At 55.4% G+C, this 15,338-nt stretch overlaps 1 protein-coding gene across 4 annotated transcripts in view; it reads right to left on the bottom strand.

Annotated features, from left to right (window-relative positions):
* The window catches only part of ZFYVE28 (zinc finger FYVE-type containing 28), a 62,961-nt gene that overhangs the window by 45,549 nt on the left and 2,074 nt on the right, over positions 1 to 15,338 (bottom strand). For 3 of the 4 annotated variants that reach the window (XM_029235527.1, XM_029235525.1, XM_029235524.1), the window contains exons 2-5: positions 8,997 to 9,134; positions 7,507 to 7,709; positions 6,281 to 6,370; positions 4,711 to 4,800 (exon numbers count right to left, since the gene is read on the bottom strand). In XM_029235527.1, coding sequence (XP_029091360.1) covers positions 4,711 to 4,800; positions 6,281 to 6,370; positions 7,507 to 7,709; positions 8,997 to 9,104 — 491 coding nt within the window. In that variant the 5' untranslated portion in view covers positions 9,105 to 9,134. The remainder of the gene's footprint in view (positions 1 to 4,710; positions 4,801 to 6,280; positions 6,371 to 7,506; positions 7,710 to 8,996; positions 9,135 to 15,338) is intronic. The other variant, XM_029235526.1, reaches the window with a different exon arrangement.

Below are 15,338 nucleotides of genomic sequence, written 5' to 3'. Positions count from 1 at the left end.
TGTCCTGAGCCAGCGGAGGGCAGAGGGCACGGCCGGGCCTCCATTCCTTCTGGGCTGCTTCACGGATCTTCCATGAGCTAACGGTCATGGTTCAATTAACCGTGTTTGAGGGACAATTTCCCAAGGCAGAGCCTTAACTTGGTGGGTAAATGCGGTGGTCTCAGTGCAAAGGCAGAGTGAAAACAGGCAGAAGAAAGGCGAGTTTGGGGAATCCTGGCCATCTCCTCTTTCAGAAAGCAGCGATGGGGGCAGGGAGGGACCCTGCCTCCCCTCCTGGGTCCTGGGGAGGCCTGGGCTGCCCCCCAGTGAGCAAGCAGGGTCCCTCCTGCCCAGCACGGCCTCCATGGAGCTGCGAGCCCCGGAAAAGAATCCATCCAGCAGGAGAGCACTGTGCACAGACCCCTAAAGCCACCATGCCCACCCCCTCTGGTGGGAGACCGGGGGACCTAGGCCTCCCGCGGCTCTGTCCAGCGGTGCTCACACGCGCCGGAGCACCCAGGGTTCCCTCCCGCTCAGCAGCTCCGGGAAGTGACGCCAACTGCCAGGACAGGCAGAGAGGAGGTCGTGGGGCGGCCACGTTTCTGCGTCCCCATGACGGGGCACCCCTGCGGACAAGGGTGAGGCTGGTCTTCGTGTCCCAGGAGGAGCTCAGCAGACACCTGTTCAGTGTCCAGCTGGCCCAGGTGCTGATGCAACGGGCAGGGGTGGGAAGGGGAGATGCGGGGAACCAGGCCTGGAAACAAGCCATCAGACGGAGAGGTTCAGCCCCACAGGGCTGGTGACCCGGGCATCACGCCCTCTCAGCCCACGTCCATGCAAGGCAGCCCCACAGTGGAGCCTGGCAGGCACGTGGCTGGGCCCGGGGGTGCCCCGGCATAATGCGGGGGACGGTGAGGGGTCGGCCCAGGTCCAGCTCGCGTGGGCCGGGGAAGCACGTCCGGCATGGAGGGAGGGCCCGCCCCACCCCCACTCTTTAGGTGTCTTTCACTTTCTTGGTAATGTCCTTTGATGCACAGATTTTAAATTTTGATAAAGTCCAATGTATTATTTTTAAAAATTTGTTGCTCATGCTTTTGGTGTCAAATCTAAGAATCCACCACCAAATCTCAGAAGACAAAGATTCACCTCCTCATATACACACTACTATATATAAAATAGATAACTCATAAGGACCTGCTGTAGAGCACAGGGAACTCTACTCCATACTCCGTAATGACCTATATGGGAAAAGAACCTAGAAAAGAGTGGATATATGTGTAACCGATTCACTTTGCTGTACACCTGAAACTAACACAGCATTGTAAATCAGTCATACTCCAATAAAAATTAAATTAAAAAGAAGAAAAAGAAGAAAAGAGAAAGATTCACCTGTGTGTTGGTCAGAGTTCTCCAGAGAAAGGTGACCGACACACATGTGCGCGTGCACGTGCTCACACACACACATGGTTGCACGACGTGAATGTACTTAATGCCATTGTGCACATTCAGAAAGGGTTAAAATGGTCCGTTTTATGTCATGCATATTTTATCACAATAAAAAAGTAACATTTATTGCTTTGATTTCTGTTACAAAACTTATACCTATCATGTTCAGAAATTTAGTAGAGACACACTGGTGATGATTTTTGTACTTGGTACACTAGGAATTCTTCCCTGACATTTGGGATTCATCCTTAATGTTGTTTTAATAGCTAGAGTATCATTTTTAATCAATCCCTTAATTCCGGGTCTATACCCCCCCCGTCAAATTTTTATGATTAAAACGTCAGTAACTTTACAAATTCATATTTGTGCCCTGTCAGATCAGCACAACAAAATTCTGCGAAAATTCACTGCGCTACCACCTGCCGGGCACTAAGGACATGTGAGTGAGTGCAGGTGAGCACCCCTGCCCCGTGACACTTATAGGCCCATGGGGGAGGCACAAGTCACCCAAATCCTATTTACACGAAATATCCCGAACAGGCAAATCTACAGAGAGATGGGATTACAGGGGTGGAGGTGATGGCTGAGGGGTAAGTGGTATCTTTTCAGTGATGACGATGCCCTGAAATTAGTGGTGACGGTTGCACAACTCTGCAAATTGACTAAAAACCACTGAATCGTACACTTCAAACTGGTGAGTCATATGGTATGTGAATTTTATCTCAATAACATGGCTTAAAAGTAATCTCCTGGGAGGAAACATGGGAACACCCTGTGCAGGAAGTGGTGCGCACCAAGGAAGGGAGTGGGCGGCAGGTGAGGCGGGGAGAGAAGGTTGGAGGGGACCCTGAGATTGCGGAGGGCCGGGCAGGGGGCATTGTCCACACTCGCCTTTGCTCCCACGGGCTGGAGCCACAGGAAGGCCCGAGCCCTCGGCTGCCAAGAAGCAGGTGGGCCAGGGGACTGGACGGGAACCTTCGCTGGCCCGGGAGAAGAGATCCACCCCAGACGGTCCCTGCACCAAACCCCCAACCGCACCCCAGCATCCAGAATACTCCATGGCAACTGCCTGCCTTGTGTACGTGTGCGCCTCCCTCACGGTCATCCCCATATCTCTGGGGACAAGCACAGGGCCGGCATGCAGTAGGTGCTTAATACATGCTCACAGGTGAATCCAGGAAGGAGTGAGTCCTGGGCCCCAAGCTGGGCAGCAGTGGCCTCTGTGGACAACGAGGAATTGAGAGAGGGAGCCGGGTGGCTGCACTGTGGGTCCCACAGGGACCCTGTGAGCGTCCCTGAAGGGGGCGGCTGGCTCCAGGACCAGCTGCTTACAAGCCAGTTCTCCCCACTCCTTCTGGTTAAGCCTGGCGCTCCTCAGATCCTCAGACCCACAGCCTGGCTGCGAGGTTGGAGACCTGCTTCTGATGGGGGGCTGGGGGCTCTAGGGGGCCTGAGGGCTTCTCAGTGGCTGCCGTGAAGCCCCCAGACTCTGGGCTCCTGCCCCGCCTCCACTTCAACTTCAGACCCAGCCTCTCCTCGCTGCGACTCAGAGCCTCCCCTCATGACCTCAGAGGCCCCGCGGCTCCGCTTCCAGGCCTCCCTCCAGCCTAAGCTGGAGAGGACCCCACGCGAGGCCTCCAGGAGGTGCCCGACAGGAAAAAGGCCCTGCCCAGGGCACTCCCGAGACAAGGACCCAGACAAGTTCAGGTGTCAGAAGGTGGCCTGAGGTCAGCAGAGAGGGCCCAATGACCCCACTCAGGGAGAAATGGCCTTGGAAGGCCAGCTCGGTGAGCATGGCGAGGCTGGACATCACCACCCTGCACACCCTAGCCTTGGGCCGCCGGCACCGGGGAGCCGCAAGGAGCCGAGCACACACCACAGACTCGAGCGTGGAAACCCAGAAACATGTGTTTCTGTTCAACGTCCTTGCTTTTATCTTAAGACGGGCGTGCTGTCTAAGAGTCTCTGGCCCTCCCCCGAGATTTAGAACAGGTTCCCTCTAAGACAGTGGAAACTGACGGGAGGTTCTGGAAAGGTTCTGGTTCCTCCCAAGACCACTACAGAGACCTCCCAGAGGGAAGGCAGCTCTGGAGCACAGTGAGGCCAGGAAGAGCGAGGTGGGGGCCAGGCCGGTCCCCAAGCCCAAGGCAAGACTCAAGTGTGGGGAGCTGACCCTGCACACTGGAGGCGGCCGCTCAGGCTTCCCCGAGTGCTGGGCACTGGCAGCCCCACCCCGCCTGCCCACCTCCCCGGGCCCTCCTCGCCAAGTCCGCTCTGCGCTTCATGGCACGTCAGGCTCCCCGCCACGACACCTCCACAGTCCCGGGCAGTGGAAGCCGCTTCTGGCCCGGCCCAGGGTCGTCTGCCCGGCCTGCTCCCCACCCCTCCCGCACGCGGCACATGACTCGTCCAGCTCCCTGCGGTCCAGGGACGCCCCTCTGTCCCAGAGGCTGGCCCATCCTGCAGCGCTGCCACCGCCCCACGGACCTGCCGTAGGAGGTGCTCACCCGCAGTGAGTTCTCCCCAGGGCCTGTGCCTCTGTGTCCCCCGCACGCTCCCCAGGCCAGTCCACTGACATCCACACCTACAACCGGCTCCCTGCCTAGCTGCACCCCAGCTGCCCCCCGGGCGCCCGTGCCCACCCGCCCCACGCTCCCTCACCTGGCGGGAGGGAAGGCGGTCTGTGTCTGGGAGTCCGGGTGCGGCTGAGCAGAGTGGACCAAGCCCAGAACAGCTGGGCTCTGACCTTGGCTCTGAGAGGCTCCGCAAGGCTCAGCACGTGACCGAGTACTTCCTGTCAAGCGTGCTTGACGACTGACCCCACGTGCTGCCGTGACACCTTTGAGGCCACAGACCCCAGAGGCCTAACCCAGCGCTCCCCTGCTCTCAGCAGCCGTGCTCCCACCCCATCGCAAGCCCGGCTGCCGCCCACCTGCCCCTCACCCAACAGGCTCCACCTCCCTGCCAGCCCATGAATCCTCCAAACACGCCCACCACATCCTCCGGGGGGGACCAGGGGCACCTCGCCTCTCGTCCCTTCAAAGCCGCTCCCACAGCCCCTGATGGGGCCCCTGTGCCTGAGCGTGGGGGCCTCTTCCCAGGGCTGGGAGTGCCTTGTCTGCTGGGACAAGGGCAGGACCACCTGGCAGCTGCTCTGAGGTGGCTGAGCAGCCCCCTTCGGGGTACAAGTACCACTTACCACCACCCAGAGGAGCCTGGCACCACGGACCTGACGATCCTGCCAGGTTTCTGAGAAACGACGGTCCCAGGCAGGGGAACACTCACCACACGATGGCCAACCTGGGGATGGTGAACATGAGGGCTGGCTCGTAGTCATCAATCATGTCCTGGGTCAGGTACCCGAAGTCCAGGGCCCTGGCAGGGGAGGGAGAGAGTGAGCAGGGGCGACCCACGGCCAGACAGGGGAGGGCAAGGCAGCCGTGCAACCCTCACCCACGTCGGCGCTTGGCGGCCAGCTGCTGGACGAGCCCCGCTCTGCAAGTTCCGGCGCAGGGGGCTGACGCTTGGCCTGCCCCATCTTCCCACTTCCCGACCCCACTGCTGACGGAGGAAGCAGGGGTGAGTGAGGGGTGCTCGCCGAGGGGAGCTAGTGAGGACAGCTGTGCTCTCAGGCACCCAAAGCGGAAGGATAAACGTGGAGCAGAAACACTGCTCCGAACCATTTCACACTGCCAAGAAATCCGAATTGCTCTCCTGGATTTCTTCTCTCTTGCAGGTATACGAAACGCTTTCTCTACGTGCGTGAGCAAGCGCTGCTGGCGTCGTCATGTTCTAAATAAAGGGTATTTCCTGTCATCTTATTCTTGAGTGACTTGAAATATCTCTCAGCGTATAACAGTGAATAATTCGTCTTTAAAATTAACAAACTGACGATGTGATATTAGACACCTTCAAAACTTACCTACTACTAAAGTGCAAGTCACATATAAGGAACATTCTGGATTAAATCTTAGTCCCAAAGTCTATTCAGAAAATCTGACTTCAAATCTGACCCCACACGCCCCATACAAGCCATGATGAGAATAGTGATGATTCACCTCCAAAACCCAGCTCAGCAAAGGTTCCATCCTGGCCTGTAGGGAAGAAGAGTGGACGAAAGGAAAGCAGGAGGTGGGGAGTGAGGGCCACTGGGTGTCTCCCAGAACCAAGATGAGGAGAGGAAGAGGTGAGGAGATGGGGAGGTGAGGAGGTGAGGAGAAGAGGAGGGGAGGTGAGGAGGTGAGGAGAAGAGGAGTGGAGGTGAGGAGGTATGCAGGTGATGAGGTGAGGTGGAGGGAGGAGAAAGGAGGGGAGAAGGTGAGGAAGTGATGAGGTGAGGGAGGTGAGGGAGGTGAGGGAGGTGAGGAGAGGAATGTGGAAGAGGAGGGGAGGGGAGGAGGTGAGGAGGGGGGGGGGGGGGGGAGGAGGTGAGGAGGTAAGGGAGCTGAGGTGAGGAGGAGTTGAGGTGAGGAGGTGAGGGAGGTGAGGGAGGTGAGGAGGTGAGGGGGGGGGGGAGGTGAGGAGGTGAGGGAAGTGAGGGAGGTGAGGGAGGTGAGGAGGTGAGGAGGTGAGGGAGGTGAGGAGGTGAGGGAGGTGAGGGAGGTGAGGAGGTGAGGGAGGTGAGGGAGGTGAGGAAGTGAGGGAGGTGAGGGAGGTGAGGAGGTGAGCATGGAGCCCTTCTCAACCACGTCAGCTCCACCTGCAGGGTCTGGGCCCAGAGAAAGGGGACACTGGGGCTGAGGAACAGTCGTGTGTGTGGAGGCCCTGTGGCACATGCACATGGTGCCCCTGTCCCGGTGCAGCCCTCACCCAGGCCCGGGGCAGCAGGAGCCCCGCCATTCCCAGGTGGCCTCACCTCTCCACCGTCTCACAGAACAGCACGATGACCTCCTGCTGCACGTAGTACTCCCGTGGGGACTTCACGGGCACCATGGCCGACACGTAGCTGCAAACAAAGAGAAGGGAGTGAGGGCCATCTGGTATCTCCCGGAACCAAGGGTGTCTTAACTGACAACCAAATGAGGTCCCTCCAACTGGAGCCCGGCTGCATCTCAGCAGCTTCATAAACACCGCCCCCCCCCCCAGCATCACCGTTTATATTTTGAGCCAAAGCTCCTCCCAGGGTCAGGCCTCAAGCAGCACCTCCTTGGGTCCCACAGCCCTGCCCACCCCGGAACCGCCACTGCCCACTGCCCCGACTGTCCCCAGCCTCGAGGTAGTGAATGACCCTGTGCAGGGCGGGCGGACAACCCCTGGGCCCCCACGCAGGGCAGGGCCGGGGGCTCCACCCACTCTCCAGGTGAGAACATTTTTCTGTCACTATTTTTTCTTGTTACGAAAGCTCAGTTGGAAAGATGTGGAGCAGACAGAGCCGGCCAAAACTATTAAGCTCATTTGTGGCGCCCACTCCCTAGAGAACCGGCTGGAATGCCTGACTTCATTCTGGGGCCCACAAGGCACAGGACGGACAGTTTTCATTAACCGGGCCACCGTGGACGGGCTCTGGGGTCCTGCTTCTCATCTACCTCCAGCGTCTCTGTGTCTGTGGACGCCGCGCAGGCCCCTCCCCGCAGTCCCGGGTCCTCCACAGCCCGTCCTGTGAGGGCCCCAGGGACCACGCCATGTCCTTTGCCGTGGGCGGGCGGGAACGCCCCAGGGAGCTAGTGGGGGTGCGAAGGGCAGACCCGCTGAGCTGGAGAGGCGCCCCCCTCACCCCACGGAGCTGGGGGCCCCAGCAGGCCCCCGAGCGGCCTCCACTTCCTCCTGGCTCCTGCCGCGTCCCACGTCTGGGCACAGAGACGTGCTGGGGGCGGGGCGTTGTGCTGACCGTGACCTTCACCCGCAGGACCACCAGCAGCAGAGGTGCTGGGCGGGACCCGGCGTCCCTTGCGTCCCTGGGTCGCCTCTGCCCGCCTCCGCCCCCCCCCGTCCCCCGTGCCCCCCCCCCCCCCCCCCACCGCGATGGCCCGGAACCAGCCCGCGCCTCCCTCCGCGGAGTTTTCCTGCTGCAGACGCAGAGCCGGCGGAGCTGCCCGCCCCCAGCCCTCCCCACAGGGCAAAGGGTTAGGGTTCCTCGGTCACCTCAGCTCGAACTCGGCGAACAGCACGTCGAAGTGCCTCAGCGCCTCCCGCATCTTCTCCGTGTAGGTGTTGAGGTCCCGCAGCGCCTGGTCGCGGAGGACGCCGCGCACGTCCTCCAGGCTGCGGGTCAGCTCCTTGGCCAGCGGCCGCATGGCCATGCTCTCCAGCTCGCGGTTCATGATGATGGAGCCAGCGGCCAGGCACTGCGGGCGGCAGAGGGCGTCAGGGAGGCCCCACCCGCGTGTCCTCGGCGCCCGGAGCGTGCGGGCTTCCGGAACCCACGACAGCGGGCGCTGAGAAAGGCCCCCCCAACGGCGCCCGAGAAGACTGTACAGCCAGAGGTGGGACCGGAGGGCAGAGCAACGGTGGGGCTGGGGCGCCTCATCCCGGAGACGCCTCCCAGGCCTCCCTTCCGGGAGCCCCTCCCTCATATTCCTGCCCCCCCCCCCCCGCCCCCCCCCCGGGGCCCCCCCCCCCCATTCCCCCCCCCCCCCCCCCCCGCCTCCGCTCTGGGGCGCCTGCTCCCTCCTGGTTTCTCTTAGATGCAGAGCCATCACGGCGGTGAGAACAAGTGCCCTCGGGTTTGGGGGCTCCATGCAGGGGCCTCCGGGCCATGTGACTCCTGTCCCCTCCCCACCCGGCCCACAGACGCCAGGTTCCGGCCGTACTCCAGGTCCACCGCACCGGGACTGACCGCGGCTCCCCAGGAAATCCAGGTGCTCTAGGAAGCAGACGCCTCGTGTCCGTCAAGGCTCCCTGCATCACCGCATGGCTTGCACAGCTGCCCCTGCCCCTGGGACCCGCTTTGCAGAGCTGAGCACTGAGGCTGGGGGGAGAGACGGCCTACCCAGGGCCCCAGCAGGGACGCCCAACCAGGTGCGGCTCAGAGGAGCCGGGTGGAGTGGGCTGAAAGGGGGGAGCCGGTGGGCACGAGGGCCCGGCAGCGTGGGGGAGGGGGGCATTCCAGGAGTCCTGCAGAGCTGAGGCGGGGAGGACGGGGCAGCGCACACCCCTAGGGTCCCGAGAGCAAGGCCAAGGGGTCGTCTGGGTGTCCCACGGGTCACCGCTGGCTGGGGTGAGGCTGGTCCTGCCTCCCCGGGCGGGCACCTCCCTCCCGTGCCTCAGGCTCCTCCTCAGGAGGTGAAGACCAAGATGGGAGGGGCCCTGTGCGTGGCGGGTGGAGTGTGGGCCAGGGCGCAGTTGCCCCGCCCCGCAAGAAGAAACAGTCCTGCGGGTGCAGGACGGGCAGTGCTGTTCCGAATACCAGCATTATTGTAATAAGAACCGCTTTTAGGCCCTACGTGTCTGGGGGCCTGAGAACCTCATAGAAATCACATGTGAGGCCTCGTGTCTATATTTGCTTGTGTATAGTTTCCAGGGAGCATGTTCTCGCCTCCCCACCACCCTACAGGCTCAGCACCATCTGTAACCCTTGGAGGAGGAGACGCCCTGCAGCACCGTGACCCCAGACCCCGGCGGCCACCCACTACCTCGGCGCCAAACCAGAGCTGGCCGGCCAGGTTGTCGTGCCGGATCTCCTCGGGGAACTTGACACAGAAATCCCGTGGGGCGCGGTCCTGGGGGATGCACACATCCATGATCTGGTTAATGATGTTTAACACGTTGTCCTGAAACAGAAACAGGAAGTGCGCTCAGACGCAGCTCCAGCTGGCGGCTGACACGACTGCTTGGAAAGTCGGAGAAGCAAGCCCAGTGCAGGTTAGGGTGACGAGGTGATGTGGTAGCACACGTGGGCCTGCTCTGCAACTGCTACAAGGAGCTCAAACTTTCCAGAAGTATCCAGAGTGAAGAGCACACCCTTCCCCACGTCCAGGTGTCTAGAGCACCCGCCACGAGGGCTGAGGGCGCGTCCCACGTCAGTCACCAAGTTCATGGTGCATCGCCCTTTGTGACGGCTGTACCTTTCCCTGCGGACCCGCGCACCTGGGCTCCCTGCAGCCTCAGCCACGATGACCGCCCCGAGCATCTCTCTGAACTCCTGTACACAAATTTCTTAGGAGAGAGCTGGAGGAATGGAAATGCTAGGTGGACAGACACACAAAAAGTGGATTTTCACCACCCACTTGCTGTGCTGCTTTGATTAACATATAAGCCTGTGTCACCCTGGGCATGATCGCGACACAGGCAAGACCTGCTGTCGGGACAGACATCACTAGGAGAGCACGTGTAAGACTGGTCTTCTCAAACCTGTTTTACTGCATCTTAAATTACATCCCATTCTTTTCTCAAAATTGTCCTGTTCTTTAAACGTCCATCATCCATTCAGTAGAATTGTAAGAATGTTGAAAGTTTAGTTTGTTTCTTTAATTTGTTAAAGGTAAGATTAATACCCATTCATCCCAGAGAAACTGGAAACATGGGAAGGTGGAGGGGCAGGGAATGTCCTTGGGACAGTGACTGCAGGTGGCACGCTTCCGGTTCTTGTCCCCGTGGGCTGCTTCCCATCAGCAGCACGGTTGGGATCATCTGTGGACGTAATTTTGTACTCTGCTGCTGTCATTTACTGTTGGGACCTGTTATTATCACTTTCCACAAATCCAGCTTGTGACGGGGAGCCACGTAAGATTCCAGCACACGGACCATCCTTTTAACTCCCTGCTTCCTCTTCTGCTGGACATTTACGTCATTTCTAATTTACCGTGAGTAACGCGATCACCACTGCGGTGCCTGACACTGAATTTTGGGTTAGTCCCTCAGAATCCACTCATCCCTAGAAGTAGCATTACAAAGTCAAAGAGTGTGAAGTGCATTTATAGGCCCTAATTACATTCCACCAAGTTGCTTTCCAAAAAAAGACAGCACACCCTCACCCTCAGCAATTTCATATCTCAACAGTCCTCCTCTCCACCCTCTGAGGCTTGAGTTTCATTTTTCTTAGGCAGTAGATGTGAGCGGGAAGCATGACTTTCTAATGCAAACAACTGATGCACTAAACTCTGAAGGAAATTCTGCACCATAAGGAAATCGCACAAAACATAAAAATAAATCCAACCAACATCAAGCGGTCCTACTGTCAGCTCTGTTTAAAAGGTTCTCTGGGTGGGCAGGTCTCTTTCTCACGAATCAACGAAGCAATGAACAAATAGTGGCAAAAATAACAGCAAGGGCTCAGAAAACGTCAGCTGGTATTGAGAGCCAGGAATCTTAGCCCAGCAAGGTGGCAGGGCTTACCCAAAGTTGTGTGGCCTTTTAGTGGCAGTGCTCCCACCCTGCCCAGCCCCAGGATGGCAGCTGCCTGACGGTGAGGGCTTTTTCCCTGCACTGATGGGTCCCCAGTGATAGAGCAGTGCTGAACACACAGTGTCCCTCAACGACGTTTACTGGGGCATCTGATTCCACCCAAGGTGGGGCAACATGCATGAAATTTACTTCTTCAAACAACAATAATGGAAGCAAATGAGACAGCGGTTGTCCAGACACTGGACGTCAGGCAGTAAGTGATCCCAGAGAGAAGAGAAACAAATGAGGTGGGAGCTATGACTGCCCAGCTCACTGCCTGGAGGGAATTTTCAGGTCGTGGCACAGACAGAAGGTACCCACGTGGGACCCAGCAAACTCCCTAGTTGAAGAGACAGAGCTGAGAGCCCGGGGAGACCAAGGCAGCCAGAATCCAGAGGACAGAGTAGCAGACATAAGTGAGCTGCCCAGGGAGACAGCCTCTGGGGAGGCCCCTGAGTATTCAGCTGGGCACAGGCCCGAAGAGTAGAGAAGTTCACGGTTCACAGGGCATTGGGCAGATACCGAAAGTGTCTTGCCTCAGTAGCAGACTATTCTTAGCCCCAGACTAAACACAGCTCTGATCCTGCCTAACACCTTAAAGAAACAGGATGCAAAAGGATCAAACCATTTCTAAGTAACCAAACTGTATCACAGAACAAAGCTCAAAAAAGTTTATGGAAAAAAATATTCAGCTCTCAGCAAGGTAAAATTCCCAGGGTCAGGCATCCAATTCAAAAATTGCCAGGCTTGGGCTTCCCTGGTGGCACGTGGTTAAGAATCCGCCTGCCAATGCAGGGGACACGGGTTCGAGCCCTGGTCCGGGAAGATCCCATATGCCACAGAGCAACTAAGCCCATGCACCACAACTCCTGAGCCCGTGCTCTAGAGCCCACAAGCCACAACGACTGAAGCCTGTGCACTGCAACTACTGAAGCCCGCGCTCCTAGAGCCCGTGCTCCGCAACAAAGAGAAGCCACCACAATGAGAAGCCTGCGCACCACAACGAAGAGTAGCCCCTGCTCTCTGCAACTAGAGAAAGCCCGTGTGCAGCAACAAAGACCCAATGCAGCCAAAAATAAATAATTTTTAAAAAATTATTTAAAAAATTACCAGGCTTGCAAAGAATTAAGAAAATATGACACATGATGAAAAGAAAAAGCAACCCATCGAAACCAACCCAGACCTGACAGAGGTGATAGAACAGGGGATGAAGGTAGCTGTCATAACTGACTTGTGTGTGTTCAGAAAGTTACGTAGAGTCAATGAAGAAACAAAAAGGTCTCAAACTGATCCAGAGACAAAACTTACAGTATCTGAGGTGAAAACAAAAATACACTGGATGGGATTAACCTCAGATTAGACAGGTCAGAAAAAAAGAACAATAAACTTGGAGACATAGCAATTGAAACTTCCCAAATTTATCAGAGAGAAAGTACCAATAATAATAATAGAAGAGACCATCAGTGAGTTCTAGGACAACCTCAATATGTCAAAATATGTATAATTCAAGACCCAAGAGGAGGAGAACCGAAACAAAAAAATATGTGAAGGAATAGTGACTAATTTTACTATTAGTGACTAATGACAACTATAAACTCACAGATCCAAGAAGTTCAATGAACCCTAAGCACAGGAAACACAAAGCGATACAAAGTCACAGCATAATCAAATGCATGAAAACTAATAAAAAGAGAGACTCTCACAAGTAGCAAGAGAAAAACTTGTACACACAAGGAACAAAGGTAAGATGACGTTAGCGTTCTCACGGTGCAAGTGAGAAGAGTGGAAGAACATCTTTCGAGTATTGAGGGGAAAATGGTAACTTAGGATTCTAGGATTCTAAACACAGCAAAAATAGCTTTCCAAGTTGATGGCAAGATAAGAATTCATGACCAGCAGACCTGCACTACAGAAAATGCTAAAGAAAGTCTTTCATGCAAAAGGGAAAAGACACCAGATGGAAACTGAGATCTTCACGAAGGAACAGAGAGACCAGAAAGGGCGGCCGCACGGGAAAAATGCAAGAGCCTTTATTATTGTTTAATTTTCTTTACAAAACATTTGACTGTTTAAACAAAAACACTGACAGTATAGTGTGAGTCTGAACACATGTAAGACGAACAGGTATGACATAAAGACATAAGACTACTTTCAAAGAGTTCGATACCACCTCACACATACAGTAGGAACCTTACAGGGGCTGATCCCATCTGTCCCTCCCTGTTGCTGTGGGTGATGGGGCGGACACTAATAAAAATAGTTAATAACATCTAAATGTAATTTACCATATCAACAAACTAAGAGGAAAGGAAGACACACGATAACCTCAACAGACACGGAGCACTTGAAAAAAATCCAACATCCATCCATTCCTGATAAAACTCTCAGCAAGCTATGAATAGATGGCAACTTCCTCAGCCTGAAAAAGAGCATCTATGAAAACCCTACGATAGCTAACATCACACTGAATGGTGAAAAACTCAATGCTTTTCCCAAAATTGATCTATAGATTAAATGTGATCCCAATCAAAAACTCAGGCTTTTTTTGTAGACATCTACAAGCTGTTTTTAAGTTTCATAGGGAAATGCAAAGAACCTAGAACAGCCACAACAACTTTGAAATAGAAGAACAAAGTTGGAGATCTGATGCCCTCTGATTTTACAACTTACTTTAAACCTACCATAATTATGACAGTGTGATACTGGCCTTAAGACAGATCAGCGGAACGGACTAGAGGACCCAGAAATAGACCCACACAGATATGGACGAATGATTTTCAACAAAGGTGCAAGAACAATTTAGTACAAAAAGGACAGCCTTTTCAGTGAGAAAGTATGGTCTTTCAACAAATGATGCTGGAACAATTGAAAATTCATTTGCAAAAAAAAATATGAATGTTGGTTGAAAGCTCACACCATATACTCAAGTTAGGTCAACATGGATGAGAGACCTAAATATAAAACCTCACAACTACTGAAGCCCGTGTGGCTAGAGCCCGTGCTCCGCAACAAGAGAAGCCACCACAGTGAGAAGCCCGCGCACCACGAGGAAGAGTAGCCACTGCTTGCCGCAACTAGAGAAAGGCCGCGCGCAGCAACAGACCCAACGCAGCCAAATAAATAAATAAATAAATAACCTTTCTTTCTTTCTGAAAGAAAATGAGAGAATTTGATGACCTTGGGTTAGACCAAGATTTCTTAGATATGACACCAAAAGGATGATCTATATAAGGAAAAAATAGGTAAATTGGGCTGCATCAAAATTTGAAACTTAGGCTCTTCGCAAAACTGCTAGGAGAATGACAAGATAATCCACAGACTGGGAGAAGATGTTCGCAAGTCATCGTCTGATAAGGGATTTAGTGTCCTCACGTGGTCGTCCCTCTGTGCCTGTCTGTGTCCTAACTGCCTCTTCTTGTAAGGACATCACTCAGATTGGATCAGGGCCCACCCCAGTGACCTCATTCTACCTTAATCAGCTCTTTAAGGGCTCCACCTCCAAATGCAGTCACACCTGAGGCGCTATGAGTTAGGGCTTCAACACATGAATTGGGGGAGGGGTGGGGACACACTTCAGTGCATAACAACAGCCCAGAATGCATTTCATCCTACTGCACCATCAGCATGATTCCTTAAATCCTTTATGATTTTCTGAAGCAAGAAGGAAAACGAAAACCCGTGCAAACGTCATCAGAAACCACCTGCATACTCATGTGTGCCCTAGCCCACAATTTTCCTGAAGAAAGTTCAGTTTACGCAAAGGCGCATTACTTAGATTCCTTCTAACTGGGATGAGAGTCAGCCCAGAGAGGCTGAACCGCAATGCACCTGCCTCACCCTCCACAGTGCCACATGGGGGAAGCTGCGGTTCACTGGGCCTCTGCTGCGTGCCTGGTCAGGCTGGAGACTTAGCTAGAAGACCCCATTTCGGGTCAGAAGGTTCAAAACACCACACCCAGCATGGCACCAGCCTGTCTGGCTGACCCCAGACAGAAGGTATGACCTGAGCGGCACTGAGACCAACGTGAGGACCCGCAGGGGCCCCCGGAAAGCAGAGCCGGGCCAGGCTGGCGTTGCCATGCGTACTCTGCACAGATGCCCCCTGCTCAGCTGAGGGTCCACCTGGTCTGATGGGACCTGGGAGGCCTGAGGTGCCCCCAACAGGGGGCTGAGCCACTACCCAGGGCCGAGAAATTCATGACCTCTGGGTACTTGGCAGGGGCGTCCACATCCTCTAGAACTGACTCACAGGTGCTGGGAACTTCAGGGGATGGGGGACCAGCTAAATCTGGAGTTGGGTGACCTCCCCAGGGCAACCGTGCTCTAAAATCAAGGCCAGCAAGTGACCCGGCAGAGTGGGCTGCAGCCAGCCGCCTCCATCAGATCTGCACGTTATCTCGGTTCTCGTGCTGTGATCACACACATCACCCCGTGCTCTTGGCCTTTGTCGAAGCCCCTCCCTGACCGCAACGGCCTGCCAAATGCCCACCTCCCCTGCGCCTGCCTGGCTCCCTCCTATGACATCATCCACCCTCTGCCCAGGGGCATCTCTGCAAGTGAGTGCTGTTGAATGAAGGAATGAATGAACAAAT

The sequence above is a fragment of the Monodon monoceros genome, unplaced genomic scaffold (assembly GCF_005190385.1).
Source record: "Monodon monoceros isolate NGI ecotype Baffin Bay Population unplaced genomic scaffold, NGI_Narwhal_1 Super_Scaffold_20, whole genome shotgun sequence".
NCBI classification, from domain to species: domain Eukaryota; kingdom Metazoa; phylum Chordata; class Mammalia; order Artiodactyla; family Monodontidae; genus Monodon; species Monodon monoceros.
This window is presented reverse-complemented; position numbering and strand designations above follow the sequence as displayed.